At 47.8% G+C, this 20096-nt stretch overlaps 1 protein-coding gene across 1 annotated transcript in view; it reads right to left on the bottom strand.

Moving 5' to 3' along the window:
- Positions 1 to 18863, bottom strand: part of SNX2 (sorting nexin 2) — an 88910-nt gene extending 70047 nt beyond the window's left edge. The window contains exons 1-2 of the mRNA XM_069753567.1: positions 18721 to 18863; positions 4320 to 4437 (exon numbers count right to left, since the gene is read on the bottom strand). Of these exons, the coding sequence (XP_069609668.1) occupies positions 4320 to 4437; positions 18721 to 18828 (226 nt within the window). The 5' untranslated portion in view covers positions 18829 to 18863. The remainder of the gene's footprint in view (positions 1 to 4319; positions 4438 to 18720) is intronic.
- Positions 18864 to 20096: the final 1233 nt, after the last annotated feature.

Here is a 20096-nt window from a genome sequence, read left to right as displayed (position 1 = left end):
ATCCAAGTAAGGAATTATCAGTATGTTTTGCTCATGAAGGTGTGCCATAACCTCTACCATAACCTTAGTAAAGACCCGGGGTGCGACTGCAACACCAAAAGGGGAGTGCCTGATATTGGAAGTGCTCCACTGTGCCGGCAAGAGAAATCGCCACCCTGAGAAAACGCTGGTGATCTGCATGTATCGGAACATGGTAATAGGCGTCTTTTAGATCTAAGACCACCATGAAGCACTTGTGAAAAAGAAGCTTTATTGCCGTTTTCACAGATTCCATTTTGAAGGATGGGATTAGCAAGAATTCATTCAGGCCTCTCAGATTAATAATGGTACGGTATGACCCATCTGGCTTCTTTACCAAGAATAACGGGGAATAGAACCCCCTACCTCGCTCTTCCGTGGGTACCCGAATAAGAACCCCCTTTTGTCTGAGATCCCGAACTTCTGACTCCAACGCCAACTGTTCTGCAGGAGAAGAACGGATAGGAGTTAGTTTAAATTTGTCCTGAGGGATCTGATGAAACTGGAACTTTAATCCCTCTTTAATGATACTGAGTATCCATGGACTGTTGGTGATCCTCAACCAGGCTGGGTAGAAAGCTAAAAGCCTACCGCCCACCTGGACCGCTAGTCATTGAGTTTTCTTCGAGTCCCGAGGGGTGTTAAACATATACCCCCTACCTCTTCTTCTGCTGCTGCTGTAATATTTGGATGAATCTCTATTTGGTTCTCTATCAGATCTGCGGCGATAAGACCATCCCCTGCTGTAGTCACGCCTATAAAAAGGTTTTCTTAATAGAGGGAACCGCTTCTTAGAGTCGCCCGCCTTCTCAAGCAGCTCATCAAGTACCGGACCGAACAGATGAACTCCTTCACAGGGGATGCCGCATAGCCTTGACCTAGCTTGTAAATCACCTGGCCAACATTTAATCCAAAGTGCTCTGCGGGCTGCGTTGGATAAGGCTGAAGATCTTGCGGCCAGCCTGACCGAATCCGCTGATGCATCCGAAAGGAAGGCTGCAGCATCTTGGATCATGGGCATAGATGATAGGATTTCACTTCTAGGCACTTTATCCTTAAGTTGATCTTCCAGGTGGCCTAGCCACACCATCAAGGACCGAGCTGTGCAAGTAGCCGCCACTGCCGGTCTCAGGGATCCCGCAGAAGTCTCCCAAGCTCCTTTAAGGAACACATCAGCCTTTCTATCGAGCGGGTCCTTTAAGTTACCTAAATCTTCAAATGGAAGAGAAGAGTTTTTGCATGCTTTGGCCACTGCTGCGTCTAACTTCGGGACTTTGTCCCAAGAAGCTGAAGCTTCTTCCCCGAACGGGTATCTTCTCTTAAATGCTGGCGGAAGTGACCCCTTTCTTTCGGGCTTCTTCCACTCCTTCATAATCAGAGACTTGATTTTCTCCACCACAGGAAAAACCCTTCGGGATTTACGGTCTATGCCCCTGAACATAATGTCCTGAATGGAGCATTCTGGCTGAGTCTCTTCAATCCCCATGGTGTTGTTGACAGCTTTCACCAGATGATTAATCCTATCTAATGATAGACATGTTCGGCTAGACTCTACGTCCTCTGAAGATGAAGATGATGGATGAGAATCCGAGCTCACACTATCGGAATCCATCTCTGATACAGGGGATGAACCTAGTATTCTCTTCTTGGATTGTTTCTTATGAGAACTGGATTTTAAGGAGTCCCTGATCTCCTGTCTGACCATGTCCCTAAGGGTAGACGTCAGGTCAGGGGCCTCCTCTTCGATTAAGTGCTGTATGCAGGATCTGCACAGCTTCTTTTTATGCCCATCTGGGAGAGGCTCTGTACAAACGGCACACTCCCTATGTTTAGCTTTGGAAGCACATTTTTTCCCCTAAATAAGGAGAGAGGGAATACAAGGAGGGACACCAATCAGAAAGTGTACTTTCACGTAGCTCACTTACCCATCCTTGAAGTAAACGGTACCGTGATCGGGGGGTCCTCTTTGGCCGGAGAATTCCTACGGCCCGAGGATTTGGTGGGCCTCTGAGCAGCTTTAGCTCCACCAGCACGACTACTGCCACTGGAACGCCGCTGGGAGCTTCTCTGAGACTTTCCTGCTTGTGGCTGCTCCAAAGGCTGCTGCTGTTCACCGCACAGCTGCGGAGTTCCCTCCGGTGACTCCATTAGGAAATGGACAGGAACCAGGATGGCCATCTGTGCAGCTCTTAAATACATCCCCCTGGGTACCACCCCCGGATGGGGGTCAGCAGGGCTTCCTCCAGGTGTCAACGATCGGTATTAACTACCGATAGGCTCTGGCCACTGCACGCCGTGCCCCACGCTGAGCGCCGAACTCCCTGCGGCCAGTATCCTCCCCCTGCCCCTGGGCGCCGCCATTAGCCGGCGAAAGAACGCTACCGCGCATGCGCGGCCGCGCCACCGCCGCTCGCTGCGTCATCCGGACACGCCCCTTCCGGTCACAGCTGCGGCGCCGAGGGCAGACGCGCCGAACAGAGGACGGCAGCGTCCTCCGGCCAAGACGGACCACCAAGGCAGGAGTGGACAGACCCCAGAGGCCACGTAGACACGGCGGCGTATACTCACAAGGTAATGTGACACCTAGAAGCTAACCCCTTGGGGTTGCTTCCTTCTGCTCTCACCGACACTAACAGTCCCCCTGCCGTGTGGTGCTACCGGCCTCCTGACTAGGCCGAGGCAGGGGACCCCCGCTACCTGATCCGGCCTGTCAGGAGTGGGAAGACTTCTTTCTTCAACCTTCTTCAAAAAAGGTCTGCCTGAAGAGGTTCCACTGTCAGGGACAGGAAACCAACTGGCGGGGGAGTGAGGTGCCGCCCTTTTTATGTCTGAGGTTTCCCCTCTCTCGTTGTGCTGTCATGGCGACTGAATAAATTCTGGTGACAGATTTCTTTTAAGAGCCATTTGGCATAATATAATAGTAAAGCCTCAGGCATGCGGTATTTTGCAGCACACAGTAAGTGGAGATGCTGCTTAGCTGCACCCTCTCTGTTCCCTGAACATCGGCTAATGATCAGCGCACTCTTCTCTGCAGCATAACACAGGGGGGCGCTCTCCGCCCTTCTGTCGCTCACTCACCCTCACTATGAGGAACCAGTACAATCATCTTTACAGAACTTCTTGATCTTCAAAAGTAAGATAAAGTGGCTGTATGAAAGCTCCGCTGGATAACACCAGATACATCCAGAATAATGACCAATTAATAACCAAACTAAGGTTTGGTTTCTTCGCCTGTTCACTTTGCAGAAAGCAAATATACAGTCAACTGCATTACCATATTATTTAGTCCTAAATTCTAGCTCAGCAAGTCCCAAAGAGAAAGAAAATAAACTGAATCCATAATGGGGCTAGTCGTCAATATATGCATGTAAACGAGCCGAGTGACGGAGGCTGGATCTTGGACACGTCCCAAGTGCTGCCCTTGGGAAGTCAGTAAAGTGTAAACTCATGTTTAACCAGTAATCCCGAAATTACTATGTAACCAAGGGTGAAGTGGTGTCCACAGCATTAACCTGAAGAAGCAGAATCAGTAACAATATTAGCAAATTCCTGATAGTAGACGCACAACCGTGGTCACAACTAACTAACAGCTCTGCTCCGACAGGATATAGGAGGAAGATGCCACAAATAGGGGCTCATCTTACTGCAAGGACCCATGTCCAGAATGAAGGGGGGGTCCATAGTGTGCCACCTGAAATGGGGAGCCACACACAAGTGTGTGTGTGTGTGTATGTATTATACACAGTTTATTTTCTATGTATATCCTCTTATTTTACTATTATGCTTTGAACAATAGCAGCCATCCCACTACAGATCGCAGTGTGTAACTGGGGACCGCTTTGTTGAGCGAACTGCAGGTCCCAATGGTGGATATACAATAAACGTCCCAGATAGGAAACCCCCCTGTAAGAAACTTGCAACATAACTCTTTAATACGGTAAAATGAGAAAGCCAGATCCCCCCTCATTCCATAAGATAGTAAGAGCATTGGCGCGTGTTGCTGCAGCCTCTTCATGGCGGTACCTGGCAATGCCCGTCTGGTGCAGCCCTAGGTGCACACTCGAGAAAGCGGCTGATCTGTACGGCCAGACAGCGTGGCACAAATAACCGCAATGGGTATGTGGCGCTGCAGGGAGCACCTACCCTCCAATTTCTTAATTGTGGTGGGAGGGAAGGGGGAGGGTTTCTGTTTATTCACACCATCAATTATTTGCACATTAATGGCTATTTAAAAGCTGGGCAATCAATTATTTTCCTACATGTATTATCACTTTCACTGAGAAATAAATGAGAAAAATTACCAGCAAAAAGATCTTCCCGGTCATCAGTCAGAATAACTTCCGTTTGTTTGGGGCCATTAGCGTTTGTACTGATATCTTCTGTAGGAAGGCTGGCGGGCTCAGGAGAGGACGGGCTCGACTGGAAAACAAGGAAAAAATATATATAACAAGTTAACGCGTTGTATTCCACAGGTCTGTCTGCCTATAAACAGCTGACTTCGAGCTTTTATGGACAAAGCAGAAAGGAAATCCGTTTAGGTGTCAGCACTTTCCATTTCCTAGGCCTAGATACAAACAATAGGTAAGGAAGCGCTCCATCACAAGTCATCGGGGCACAATGATCGCATCAGCTAAAAACAAGGCAGCAGAGGCGTCCAGCATCTGACCGTAGACGCCAGGACAAGCCTCAAACCAATCCGCCATCCAGGGGACTCTTCACTGAAACATCCAACTCGATTGAAACCCTATTAAAATCCACTTTTTGCCCCGTGCAGTGTACTTCATAAATAGAGGGGAACCATGCGCCAGCATTGTGATATCACACAGCCACATTTTACAGAAGGCCGCACTTATGCAATTTATTTACTATTTTTCCCATGGGGCCTTTTTTTGTAAAGCAAGTGACTTCGTGAGGGGAAGGAATGGCCTAAAGAACGTACTGTCATTTAGGTCAGATACTGGCATAAATAACAAAATTCTATTCCAGGTAACAGCGTGCAGAGATTTCCTCTTGTGGTGCTTGGGTCGCCCATGGTGCGACAAATCTTCAGGAACTGGACACTGGCCTTAAGTAAAGATACTACAGATGAGCATGGGTTAACATGCTGAGTATTAGTTATCTTTTATGGCTCAAAGTTGGAACAGATCCCAAAGACAGAAGGAAAGGAAAAGCTTTTGGCATCAGTTCCAGATTCGCCTTACTCCGTTTCACTACAGGAGAAAACCAAACCCGAGCTACAAACATGTCCTCCGTGGAGCCTGAAAAATGACTAAGTACTGAGTACTATGAGGAGTCATAAAAGTTGAGGTGAAAGGGACCAATACTTTTTTTCATTATACTTATGCAATTTCTTCGGAATTTTTTTTTTCTAATTTACACAGGAAAGGAAGATGCAAATGTGGCACATTCTGTAGATACAAACATTCCTAAAAGACAAAAGCATCAGAGTTGTTCCCTGACACCTATAGAATGCGGTACAGAGGGTGGCACTATGCCCATCTGTCCCAGCCAATGACTCCACCTCACCCATACCCAACACATTAGGATCAATCTCCTATTAAAGGGAACCTGTCACCCTGTTTTTTCAAGAAGAGCTACAAATAGCGTTAAATAGGGGCAGAGCTGGGCTTTACATTAGTGTATTTTGGAGCCTTTATTCCCCACCTATGCTGCCGAAATACCTTTGTAAAGTCGCCGTTTTGGGCTGTCACTCACGCTGGTCAGGTCATATGGGCGTGGTGACAGCGCTGTTTCTCCCCCAGATCTCCGTTGGTGGCGTAGTGGTGTGCGCATGTCCAAGTGGCGAATCCACTGCGCAGCTTCAAGGAAAATAGCGCGATCTGCGCTATTCAGCCGTTTATCGGTGGGCGCGGCCATCTTTGTGAGGCCGCACGTGCGCAGATGGTTCTTCTCGGCTTCCCGGGGCTTCAGGAAAATGGCCGCGGGATGCCGCGCGTGCGCAGATGGCGATCTCGACGGCCATTTTCCTGAAGCCGAGTTCGCATCTTCTCATGTCCTCATTCAGACATCTGTGGATTTTCACATACGCAAACAATGGTCCAAGTGTCAGTGTTTCTCAGTGTCAACTTTTACCATCAGTGCTTCATCAGCGATTTTCACATATGGAAAAAATAAATGACAAAGCTTCGCCTATACAGTCCTGAACAGCACACAGAGTGTACACTGCTGCCATCCGTGTGCTGTCTGCAATTTTGAGGGATAAAACTGTACGGGCAATTTTCATCTGTAACCGCAAACAAAAAGTGACATATCTAACATTATCCACTAATAGAGATGAGAGGACCCCTGAATGTTCGGGTCCATCGGGTTCAGCCGAACAGTAAAAAAAAAAAAAAGTTTGGGTTCGGGTACCAAAACAGCACCCGGTCACAGAACCCCATTCACTTGAATGGGGGAGCCTGAACATAGCAGCATGGCAAAATCATTACCACCGGCACTGTAAATACATTAAAAAAAAAAAAAAACATCATGAGTTCCCCTGTATTTTTGATAATCAGCCAGACAAAACTCACAGCTGGGAGCTGCATCTCTAAGCTGTCAGCAAGGCTGGTTATCAAGAAGAGTGGGGTCCCCAGGCTGTGGTTTTTTATCATTTAAAAAAAAATGCATGGGGGCCCCCATTTTTTGACAACCAGCCTTGCTAAAGCAAACAGCTGGGGGCTGGTATTCTCAGGCTGGTAAGGGGTCATGGATATTTGTGCCCCCCAGTCTAAAAACAGCAGCCCGCAGCTGCCCAGAAAAGGCACATCTATTAGACGTGTCAATTCTGGCACTTGGCCCAGGTCTTTCCACTTGCCCTTTAGTGGTGGCAAGTGGGGTTCATATTTGTGGGGTTGATGTCACTTGTGTATTGTCAGGTGACATCAAACCCACGGATTAGTAATAGAGAGGAGTCTATAAGACACCTATCCATTACTAATTCTATAGTTATCTGGTAAATAAAGGCACAGCCAGAATAAAGTATTTAATGTTAAAAACAAAACACTTTTCCATTTGTATTTAAAAGTAACAGTTACAGTCGCCTAACGTACATTTCATTGAATTCCTCATCTCCTGTAATAAAACAAGATGACTAGTCAAAATGGCGCTCACAAAAAAAAAAAAAATGTATTGAGGCAGATGTTGAAAATAAAGGATACACTGAATCATAACTGTGCCCAGTGTAATATGGGAGCGCTGCTCCTGCCACTTCTCACCGGTAACTGCCGGCTGCATTGTACTTTCTCCCCCGCTTTTGGATTTTCTTTTCTCATTACAATTTATTGGCAGCGCTGTAATAATCCAGGGATTTCCAAAACTTTCTGCTAGTACAGACAGCTTTATAATGCAAAAATTATCTGTCCTCAGCTATTCTCAGCAGAAGTCCAATGCGGTCCCAGGGCCTGAATATTTAATTATCAATTAAACAGCGAGCAGCTTTCCAAATCACACTTGTGTAGGGCACAATTTTGCAGTGTTAATGAGCACGGTCTGTTATTCTGTGGTGTTTGGGAACGGCGGTAACTGGAGACACAATATAACACCAGGTTATCCCATTTGTGAACAGTGCAGTGAGTCGTTTGCCTATGTATTACTGAATATGATCAGTGCATGAAGGGGACCGTCTGCAGATTACACCCCCCGGGAGGAGCAGTGCACATAAGCCTGTGGTGACCGAAGAATCCGGGGTTCTGTCACAAGCGTCCCATCAGCGGCCTCCTGACTGGATGCTATAGGAGGCGCAGAGAGGTGAGGTGTGTGGAGACTTTAGGGCAGAGTCCTAGGAACTGATCAGGGAGTCGCCTCTTGGGCGCTTGGCAATGTGGTCCTTAGGGCATCGACACATGGAAAACTTGGTCTTTGTATTGCGAAATCATTGTGTGAATTATCCCTGTATAATGACATGTTTGATTGCGTGAATCTATAATGGGGGCGTCACCTTAAAAAAAAAAACGCATCATGTCAATTCTTTTAGAGATTTTAATGAAGTTTTTCCCCCATTGGGAACAAAATTGTTTAGCAATAAGAATGCAACAAAACTGTGTAATTAAAAAATAACAAAAAATAAACAAACAAATGTAAATTCTCCTAAACTTTTCTACCCATAGTCTGCTTATTTTGGCAGAAAAAAATGCAGCATTAATAAAAAAAAAAACAAAAAAAAAAAACTAGTTGTGAACATTCCCTTACTGTGTGTGCTTATTGCCTTGTATCCAGAGCTTTGCCTATGGGTATGTGCACACGATGCAGATTTAGTCCAGAATTAGTGCAGAAATGCAGCAGTTTTTTTCTGCAGCAGAAACGCTGCAGAACTGCACTGTGATCACAGTACAATGTAAATCAATGTGAAAAAAAAAAAAGCTGTGCAGAAAAATCCACGCAGAAACGCTGCAAATTTCAAAGAAGTGCATGTCACTTCTTTTGTGAAGTTCTGCAGCCCTCCATAATAGAAATCCACAGTGGTAAAATCTGCACAAAAAAGGCACATGCGGATTCTGCCAGGAGATGCAGATTTAGTGCAGAAAATTCTGCACCACATTTCCTACGTGTGCACATAGCCATAGTGTCTCATCTTCTGTGTTGCCATCACTGTTGACATTACTCCATTTCTTGGCAAACATCACTGGGAACCTCACCGCTGGGCCATCATACTGCAACATCCAGGGAGCAGTTTACCAGTGCTCTGAATTACATGCATTCTGTCACATCAATGCGCTTCTTTGGTGGCGGCACGTCTTTCTTATGATCAAATGGATTGTTCATGGTGTAACCATCACACACCACCGGCAGGCTTGTGTGCTCTGTTGGGCTTCTACGGGTCTTTCAAAAGAAAAGACCCATAGAAGCAAGAGTGCGTAACGGCCGTCGTCTTTGCACTTTCGAGCCCCCCACCTGCCTGAGAGGTTTTAAACAGTTTTGGACCAATAAAGTTTGGATTTTATTCCGGTGAGTGCCACCGCTTTTTTTTTTTCACTTGGATTATGCACTTTGCTCTGGTGTGCACCTATAGGAAAAAGGTTTATGCCTGCGGTAATTTTGTTCGGCTGATGGTATTGGCTCTACTATTGAGCAATGTCATACAATACCTTAGATCACTGAGCGTTGTGTCACGTGTGAGGACCCCATTACATAGATGTAGTAGGAACGATCGATCGGCCAGTGGCCAACTCTCCGGACTCCACCATACACAGTCTATGAGAGACAACCACACTCCTTTTCCGCCTCCACTGTCCTCATTAGCCTTATGCACCCATGACCGCAGCTTCAGTACACCCGTATATGACGCGTCTAATATGGCGTCATTGCTTTTAGGCTACGTTCACATTTGCATTGTGCGATGTTGCGTCGGAGACGCAACGCACAACGCAAACAAAAATGCAACAAAACGCACGCTAAAACGCAGCGTTTTGCGACATGCGTCCTTTTTTGCCAAATTTTGGACGCAAAAAAAATGCAACTTGCTGCGTTTTCTGCGCCCAACGCTTGCGGTAAAAAAAAAATGCATGCGTCGCAAAACGCAGCACAACGCATGTCCATGCGCCCCCCATGTTAAATATAGGGGCGCCCGACGCAGCCCGGCAGAACGCAAATGTAAACGTAGCTTTAGTGCGCAGGGCTCTATACTCTGTGCTAGGAATACTCCTTACATATGGTGGGCAGAAGTGACGCACACAAAATGGCTTCGATACTTCCGATTGGCGTGCGTTCCAGTAACCGGGGCAGGATGGCAGGCTGGCGACACACATGTTGCCGTGCGCGGTGGGCTAACACTCCTGAATCCCTTGTGGATGATTACAGGTAAAACGTCACACGGGTGGGGCCGGACCTGAGTCTCTGGGCACAATTTAAAAGGAGAGGGTTTAAAGACGGCATTGAGGACTTACTTTAAGCTGCAGTGCAGACACAGCTAGCCATTCTGACCTTTGGGTGCCTAGCCACTGCGGGACCCTTGATATGTCTACGGACTTTTTGCTGGACTCCTGATTGTGCCCATTGGCACTAATTTCTATTTGAACTCCCCTGATGATTCTCCAGTATTGGAGTTGAAACACGTAGGGAGAAGAGAGAGACTTTGGGTGTACATGTTGTATGGTGGGTGTCCATAGTAGGGCCTACTTGGGGCCTGTCCTTGTGAGGACAGGAGCTTTGCAGGGGCACAACAGGGAAGATAGTGGAAATAAACTCATCCCCACCCCCTGCCCATACTTTTGGACCACGATTCTCCAACTTTGGAGACTGAGAAGCAAGCTGCTATATTGATACGTCCATCCATTGGTAAGACTGATCCAATTTTTATTCTTGAGCACTGGTTCACCTGAGCACTTTTGGTTTATGTTTGTGTTTGTCGGTATCCAAGATTTTTTAACTCTAGTACATTAAAGGTTATGTTTTAATATTGGGATATCCTCAATAGCTATTTTGTGTTTTCAGCCCTGAAGGTACAGTAACGGTGTTGCTTATCGCACGCCATAGCTATTCATACACTCCTTATCTGAGCCTCAGGCTTGAGCACTGGGTCAATATCTTCTGAGACAGACACTGGAGGAAAACAGCCATAATCAAGTCAGAACTGCTTAATAAATAATTCAGAAAGCCAAGCGCCTTCCAACATTAGCCGCACTTGGGTCATCTTCCTGTATGCCAGACAGCATCAGGACAGAGAAAGCATTTACTGAGCAACTCCAAATATCTACAGTAACAATGTACACGTCTTCAGTTACTAGAGAGAAAGTGACATGGACCTCATTACACAGGCAGTGCCACCCAACTCTCACACCCTTAGAGAAAGCCAGTATGGCTCATAGGTGCCGGTAGGTGGCACGTACTCTATAAGGACCAATGGCCAGGGGTTGTCTTCATTTCTATCTGTATTATGATTATTAGTGTTATGGCTGGTGTAATCTTTATATCACGTGCTGTCCTGTTTCTTCTACATTAGATCTACATCTTCAGAACAATCACAGGCCACGATAACACGTTCAGTATTTTAATCAGTATTCATTAGACAAAACCAGGAGAGGGTGATAATACAGAAGTGGTGACGTGTTTCTATTATACTTTTCCTCTAATTGTTCCACTTGTGGTTTTGGCTTAAGGTACCTTCACACATAACGATATCGTTAACGATATCGTTGCTTTTTGTGACGTAGCAACGATATCGTTAAGGAAATCGTTCTGTGTGACAGCGACCAACGATCAGGCCCCTGCTGGGAGATCGTTGGTCGCTGAGGAAAGTCCAGAACTTTATTTCGTCGCTGGACTCCCCGCGGACATCGCTGAATCGGCGTGTGTGACACCGATCCAGCGATGTCTTCACTGGTAACCAGGGTAAACATCAGGTTACTAAGCGCAGGGCCGCGCTTAGTAACCCGATGTTTACCCTGGTTACCAGCGTAAAAGTAAAAAAAAAACAAAAAAACATTACATTATTACCTACCGCTGTCTGTCCCCGGCGCTGTGCTCTGCACTCCTCCTGTACTGGCTGTGAGCGTCGGTCAGCCAGAAAGCAGAGTGGTGACGTCACCGCTCTGCTTTCCGGCCGCTGTGCTCACAGTCAGTGCAGGAGGAGTGCAGAGAAGCAAAGCGTCGGGGTCAGACAGCGGTAGGTTAGTATGTAATGTTTGGTTTTTTTTACCTTTACGCTGGTAACCAGGGTAAACATCGGGTTACTAAGCGCGGCCCTGCGCTTAGTAACCCGTTGTTTACCCTGGTTACCCGGGGACTTCGGGATCGTTGGTCGCTGGAGAGCTGTCTGTCTGACAGCTCTCCAGCGACCAAACAGCGACGCTGCAGCGATCGACATCGTTGTCGGTATCGCTGCAGCGTTGCTGAGTGTGAAGGTACCTTTATAGATACGGATGTAAAATACTGACCAAATACTGCTAGTGTGGATGTAGCCCATAAACCAATCAACTGGGCCTCAAAAAACAGTTGTGGATTTCAGCTCTGAAGCCTATATGTTACCATAAATCCATTCTAGACAACATGTAGACATGCGTGACTTGGAGCTCTAAACATAGCAGTCCCAGGGCTGGGGATTAAAGGGGTTTTCAAGAGTCAGTAGATGGAAATTCTTGGCCAATCAATCTTGTAGCCTTTGTACCTCAGTTGATCAACTGCAACACTGAGTTCTGCAACCTCCCCTGCTCCGTCTACATAATGAGAGCTGTGCTGCATACTGCAGCTTTGTCCTATTCTTGTCAATAGACTAATGCTGCAATTCTGCGCTCAGCCACTACTTTGTAGGTGGCATAAAAACTAAACAAAATAGCTAAAGGTAGAACATTTCCCAAGTGCCATGAACCCATCAAACAGTTGATCAGTACTGGAAGTCAGACCCACACCAATCAGACATTGCTGGCTTAGCCCATAAATTGGACAACTCCTTTAAATTCCAGTTTCACATTGTTGCTAGTACTAAGAGGACTTTTTTATTTATTAATACAATTCTAACATTCTCAGAGACTCATCAAGTACATTGATTCCTGTCCCACATCTCGATTCGTAATTACTGTACATGATCAGTATGTTTGTTTTCTTTATGTATAGGAGATAACTCACAAATATGATCGGGGTCTAAGGAATTTCTCCTTAGCGAGAGTGCCAAGTCAGTGTAAGGAGACTTCTAGGCCACACAATGCTTCTGTGGGAAATTAAATATGCAAATAACTAGTGCCACCTATTGGAGAAACGTTCTCCCTTATACTTAAGAGTCTTCCCAGGGTATGTGTCCACGGTCATGAATCGGCAGCGATTTGAGCGCAGCACATGTCTGCTACGATCAAAGCGCTGATGACATTTGAACGCAGGTGATTCTGCATGTGCTCACTGAACCGTGCGGAATCACCGCATCCAATACATTGTACGGGTGACATTTATCTTGCAGAGACTGGGCGTCTCCACAAGATAAATACACATGCTGCGGTCTGGAAAGATGAGCCGCATGTCCGTCTCCGCAGGGAAGCCGCAGGCGTCTGTGCACACAGTGTCATTTCTTGAAATCCCATTCACTATGCTATAATATCTCTATGCTGTGTGTTGGACACTGCAGATGTACGCAGTGTCCAACCTGCAGCGTTTACGGACCATGGGAACATACCTCCACCCAGCCTAATCAGATTTCCTACTTTGCACTAATGAGGGGAAAACACCCTAAAACATGTGTCTGCAAATGGAGTTTATAGTTTAGCTTCTTATGCCAAGTCAATGGCAGTACTCATTAAAAGAGTCGGTATTAGCCTTTAGAATTGCTACAGCCAATAGAGGACACTAGAGTTCCAGTCCTCTTTCCTGTCTGTAGAGGCTTATTGCATCTACAAATATGAGCGGACACACAAACTCCATAAGGATCCCAGGACTCCAGCATGGCACTGGGTACCATTGGGTCAGCATGCTACTGGTGTAGATGACAGGACAAGACTCTTCTATCAGTAAGCTTACTTGGACCCAGCTTGGCTGATAATAAATTGAGAGAAGTCTCCTCATATTGAAAGACTGACCACTGTGATGGGTTACACAAGAAGAGAGCTCAAGCTCATCCATGGACACAAATGTGCAGGAAAGATTATCAGCAGGAAGGTGTGGACAAGGCAGAATCTATCGGGGGCTATATTATGTACAATTATACATCCTGATCTGTGAAATGAATGAGGACCTCTGATCAAAAAGCTCATTGAACCATTACTTAGTTTTTATGATCCATTGAAAACCAAAGGTTTTAGGTAAATCTCTAAAATAAAAAAAGAAAATTAAAAACAATTGCTAACATTATGCCAATGCGCACATTTTCTAGTAAGATATTACATGGACATTTAAATTCTGTAATTCTAGAAATTAAGTCTCCAGTTCCGGCGCTGAGATGTAAAGGGAACAGTGGGATGTAAAAATGAAAAGAGAAATAACGGCTCTAACACGACACTACTCAACATGTAGAAAAGAACATACGTTAAAAAAAAAAATCAAATATTAGAGGGGTTTTGTGGCTACATTTCTGCAATCACTATATGACTGAGGACTGTGCCATCAGCACACTGTCAGGATTCGGCTGTGCTGTCTGCTTAAGTGGGCGGTCGTTTGACCACAAGTTTCCATAGCTCTGGTCTCAAAGGGGCTAGCAATTTTTCCTTGGGTCTCTAGTTTGCTGTCACGTGACCGCCTGCTCAAGGGATCCTGACAGTGAGACTATATGCAGTCACAAAGGGCGATCGCAGAAATGTAAATACAAATCACAGGAAGTTGCCGCACCTAACAAACCCTATCGAAAACTAATCTTTCCAGAATTAGGAAATTAAAATTAAATACTGATTTATTTTTATAATTCCCTTCTGCAGAAAGTTTCCAGAGCACATCTGCTCTAGAGTGTGCAGATTTTGGTGCATATTTACTTGCACAGTGCCAAGAAAAAGAATCTACCGTGGAGTCGGGAAGGAATTTTTTTCCCCAATGTGGAGCATACTCTTTGCACATGGGGTTTTTTTGCCTTCCTCTGGATCAACATGTTAGGGCATGTTAGGTTAGGCTATGGGTTGAACTAGATGGACATATAGTCTTCCTTCAACCTTAATAACTATGTAACTATGTACATGCTCAACACCCCGGGTGCTCCCATTGTGACGGCAGCCTGGAATGACATCTCATCAGCAAAATGCCATCGCTTGAGGCCGGGTGTACAGTAGATTGAGTGGGGACACCAGGATCTTTGTTGTACTGTTAAAGAGCTTGTCCATTCTATTAAAAATGGTCTAAAAGGCGGCAATCACATGCTCAATCCCAGCGGCTCCGGTGTTATGGCACCACTGGTCCCAGCTGGTCATGTGCATGGCATCACTGCAGGGATGGAGATCAGTGGGGACCAGCAGATTATAGACTGAAGGAGAGTATCGGTAACTTACTTGCCACAATTCCTGCTGATAAAAAGTAGCCATTGTTTTCATTTTATTTCATAAATGAGTAACTTGCAAGAAAATAAGAAACTTTGTGATATCTCTTATCAGAGAAATCAGCTTCTTTCTCCTCCTGGACTGATCTTTTAATGTCAATTCATGGGCAAGATCTGTATTCAGTGAAGACAATTTCCCATTACTGAGATGGGAGATGACAGCTCTCTATGGAGAGGGAGGGAAGAGCTGGCGGCAGACGGACATTCTGATGCAAATTCTCCTGGAACGACCGTTACGTTTTGCCATAGAACTTTATCAGCACCAACTGCCACCTATCTCAGTAATGGGAAAATCTGTATTCACTGAAGACATATTTAACCCATGAATTGAGAAATTTGTAAAAAAGCAGAATTCTAAGATATATTCGAACGTTTCTTAATAAAAGTAAACTCTCTATTTATATAGCACCAACATATTCCGCAGCGCTTTACAGTTTGCACACATCATATCTGTCCCCAATGGGGTTCATAATCTACATTCCCTATCAGTATGTCTTTGGAATGTGGGAGGAAACCGGAGAACCCGGAGGAAACCCACGCAAACCCGGGGAGAACAAACAAACTCCTTGCTGATGTTTTTTCTTATTTTCATGTGTACTATTGATTTATGGGTAAAGAAAAACTAAAACATTTTAACTGGCAGGTACTCTTAGTTTTTTGTTTATAAATCTTCACCACACTGATTAATACACTGAACAATGAGTTTATTTAAAAAAAGCGTTCTGTGCGGTGTCACATCCCAAGAAACTACAAGAAGCTGCAAGATGAGATCACTGGGCCGTGACGGAGTATAAACAGCAGAGAGGTGGAAAATCCAGGTAAGGGAAAATACACAGACACTGCCTGACATTACACCGGGAACTGGTGGCAACAGCTCCGAGAAATACTGTGCACCAAGAAGTGGCCAGACAGAGGGGTCATCCAGAACCAGCACTTAAGGGGTTTCCCATGAACAAAGTAGGTTTTAGTTAATAAATCTTGGAATAACTTCCACAATTGGATGCGTTTACAAAAAATGTTCCTGTGCTGAGATAATCTTATAAATGTGCCCCTGCTGTGTACTGTGTAATGGCTGTGTCTCACCGTACATGGTCTGGTCATACCACCGCAGCGGGGGAGGGGAGAAAGCAAAAGAGAATACAGACATTACAGCAGGAGAAGGCAGCTGATTCTTTTTGAGAGGTAAACCATTTCCCTGCCTGTTTTTAAGCAATATTTTACCTAAAAGCAAGAATCAGCTGTGATCCCCTGCTGTAATGTCTGTATACTCTTTCTCCCCTCCCCCGGCGCTGTGGTATGATCAGACCATGTTCCTGTACGGTCAGACAGCCATTACACAGCAGGGGCACATGTATAAGATTATCTCAGCACAGGAACATTTTATTTAAACAACCAATTGTGGAAATTATTATAAGATTTATTAAAATCAACTTTGTTCATGGGAAAACCCCTTTAACTTGTCACCCCACATTTCATCCCAGACTGTAAGCTCCTGGGAGCCAGATCACCACTCCAGTTGTAACTACATGTTCCCTCTGGACTGTACAACGCTGAAGCATATGTTGGTGCTACTCCACCCATACATCTCAGATGCTTCTTGTTTTTGTACATCCCAAACACAGAAGTAAATCATGGCCTCAAAGCTTATTCATCGCACTCACTTCTATTAGGTCCTCCGCGCTTTACAGACACCACAGCTGCGGTGGTGGATGAACCCGTGTAGGACATACAGGGAGCGGACCGCTGACCATACAGGTTAGTGAGGTTATTAAAGGGGTTGTCCTAACCTCTTAAAGAGAACCTGTTACTCGATTCACACTGCAGAAATCAGAGTCTGGCGGTATGATTGCTGCCATGTACGTTTTTCTCTGATATTCTCCAGCATTCCAGAGTAAACAGTGTGAAGTCACCGTAGGTCCTCGTTCATTCCTTGCCTTTTAAAACAAGCAACTTAATAAATATCCTGGTCTCAACAACGTTGGAATTTTTCATTTTATAGTGTACTGCTCATTGCCTAGGTTACCGGCCACCTCTGCAGTCTAAGGTAGCAGATTTCCAATACAAGGAGTGTGTGTAACAAGCCCTCGACTATACTGCAGCCCTGCTCTGTAGCTGGATTGTGGCAACGCCAGCCCCATGAGTCTCAGCCCAGCAGTGTGCCCATGGCCAGTCTTCAGGAGCACGTCTCCCCCCGGCAGGCAGGAGGCCGAGGAGCCGTGCGCTACTGAAGATTGCCCCTACATGAAAAATACAGACATGTGAAGAAAAGTAAAAGCAGTGAGCTTCCAGCTGTTTACATTCTGAGAGTAATTTGTCAGATTTCAGAAATTCTGGACCCGTACAGATGGTGCCCCCTTCTCAGGTGGCTGAGCGCAGCATTTATACAGATACATTCCCACCTGTATAACTGCAGGGGGGTCCCTATGTGTGGATGGCGTAGTGGGAATATATGACACCCTGTGGCTGCCCCCGCGCCAGGTCCCCGCCCGGCAGTTGCCCCCCACACCAGGTCCATACTCACCAGTTGCCCCCCTTCAGGTCCATGCCCAACAGCTGTCCCCCCACACCAGGTCCATGGTCGGCAGTTGCCCCCCCCCCCCCCACACCAGGTCCATGCACGGCAGTTGCCCGCCACCCCACACCAGGTCCCTGCCCGGCGGTTGCCCCCCACACCAGGTCCATGCCCGGCAGTTGCCCCCCACACCAGGTCCATGCCCGGCGGTTGCCCCCCCACACCAGGTCCCTGCCCGGCGGTTGCCCCCCCCACACCAGGTCCCTGCCCAGCAGTTGCCCCCCCACACCAGGTCCCTGCCCAGCAGTTGCCCCCCACACCAGGTCCCTGCCCGGCAGTTGCCCCCCCACACCAGGTCCATACTCAGCAGTTGCCCCCCACACCAGGTCCCTGCCCGGCAGTTGCCCCCCCCACACCAGGTCCCTGCCCAGCAGTTGCCCCCCCACACCAGGTCCATGCTCAGCAGTTGCCCCCACACCAGGTCCATGCTCAGCAGTTGCCCCCCACACCAGGTCCCTGCCCGGCAGTTGCCCCCCCACACCAGGTCCATGCTCAGCAGTTGCCCCCACACCAGGTCCATACTCAGCAGTTGCCCCCCACACCAGGTCCCTGCCCGGCAGTTGCCCCCCCACACCAGGTCCATACTCAGCAGTTGCCCCCCACACCAGGTCCCTGCCCGGCAGTTGCCCCCCCACACCAGGTCCATGCTCAGCAGTTGCCCCCACACCAGGTCCATGCTCAGCAGTTGCCCCCACACCAGGTCCATGCTCAGCAGTTGCCCCCCACACCAGGTCCCTGCCCGGCAGTTGCCCCCCCACACCAGGTCCCTGCCCGGCAGTTGCCCCCCCACACCAGGTCCATGCTCAGCAGTTGCCCCCCACACCAGGTCCCTGCCCGGCAGTTGCCCCCCCACACCAGGTCCCTGCCCAGCAGTTGCCCCCACACCAGGTCCATGCCCAGCAGTTGCCCCCACACCAGGTCCCTGCCCGGCTGCAGTTTTCCAGATGTTACATGGCGGCTGCCGTTTGCAGACCTTCCATAGCTGTGTGCAGATACCAGTGTGAGGTCAGACAATGGCCGCCTATCACCTGCCCGGGAGGAGGCCTCCGCCACCAGCCCCCGGTACACGGCCCCGAGCTCTCACTGCCCCTGGGTGACACGAGCGATGACAGTGACATCCCGGCCTCCCTGTCATATCCTCCCCTGGGAGAAGAGGAGCCGGCGTTCCCGGAAGCCTGCCGGCCGCCCTCACCTCCATGGTGGACACGGTACTGGTGAACAGGTCCTCGCCGTCCTCCAGCTCCTCGAAGTCGGCGTGTCTCCCATCTCCCAGCGGAGGCGGCTCCCTCTCTGCTGCCATCTTTCTGTCACTGCAACTCCACCTCCTCCTTTCCGGCTGTCACGTGGAGTCCCGTGACTGCCCACGTGATCAACAATCGGCAGCAGGAAGCCACTGCAGCCTATCAGGGGAGGCGAGGACGGACACGATCGTCCATATTTGATGTGGTCAGACGTGTGGGCAGCTGAAGGCTCTCTGCCCCATACAGAGCAGTCTGAGGGGTGACAGGACTGTGTGGAATTCGCAAGGAAAAACTCACGCGTTTTCTAAGTAATACTGTGCTATGCAAATAATCAGCTTTCGGCTCTATATAATGCAGTCACAGTGGCGTAACTAAAGTCCAGTGTGCCCTAGTGCAGAAGTTACACCTGGGTTCCTTCCTGGTATATTGTCCCAATCCTGGGCCCCTTCCTGGTATAATGTCCCTCATCCTGGGCTCCTTCCTGGTATAATGTCCCTCATCCTGGGCTCCTTCCTGGTATAATGTCCCTCATCCTCGGCTCCTTCCTGGTATAATGTCCCTCATCCTGGGCTCCTTCCTGGTATAATGTCCCTCATCCTGGGCTCCTTCCTGGTATAATGTCCCTCATCCTGGGCTCCTTCCTGGTATAATGTCCCCCATCCTGGGCCCCTTCCTGGTATAATGTCCCTCATCCTGTGCTCCTTCCTGGTATAATGTCCCTCATCCTGGGCTCCTTCCTGGTATAATGTCCCCCATCCTGGGCCCCTTCCTGGTATAATGTCCCTCATCCTGGGCTCCTTCCTGGTATAATGTCCCTCATCCTGGGCTCCTTCCTGGTATAATGTCCCTCATCCTCGGCTCCTTCCTGGTATAATGTCCCTCATCCTGGGCTCCTTCCTGGTATAATGTCCCCCATCCTGGGCCCCTTCCTGGTATAATGTCCCTCATCCTGGGCTCCTTCCTGATATAATGTCCCTCATCCTGGGCTCCTTCCTGGTATAATGTCCCTCATCCTGGGCTCCTTCCTGGTATAATGTCCCTCATCCTCGGCTCCTTCCTGGTATAATGTCCCTCATCCTGGGCCCCTTCCTGGTATAATGTCCCCATCCTGGGCCCCTTCCTGGTATAATGTCCCTCATCCTGGGCCCCTTCCTGGTATAATGTCCCTCATCCTGGGCTCCTTCCTGGTATAATGTCCCCCATCCTGGGCCCCTTCCTGGTATAATGTCCCCATCCTGGGCCCCTTCCTGGTATAATGTCCCTCATCCTGGGCTCCTTCCTGGTATAATGTCCCCATCCTGGGCCCCTTCCTGGTATAATGTCCCTC

This window comes from Ranitomeya imitator, chromosome 1, assembly GCF_032444005.1.
Source record: "Ranitomeya imitator isolate aRanImi1 chromosome 1, aRanImi1.pri, whole genome shotgun sequence".
Lineage (NCBI taxonomy): Eukaryota > Metazoa > Chordata > Amphibia > Anura > Dendrobatidae > Ranitomeya > Ranitomeya imitator.
The sequence above is the reverse complement of the archived record's forward strand: the minus strand, read 5'-3'. Positions and strand labels throughout refer to the sequence as shown.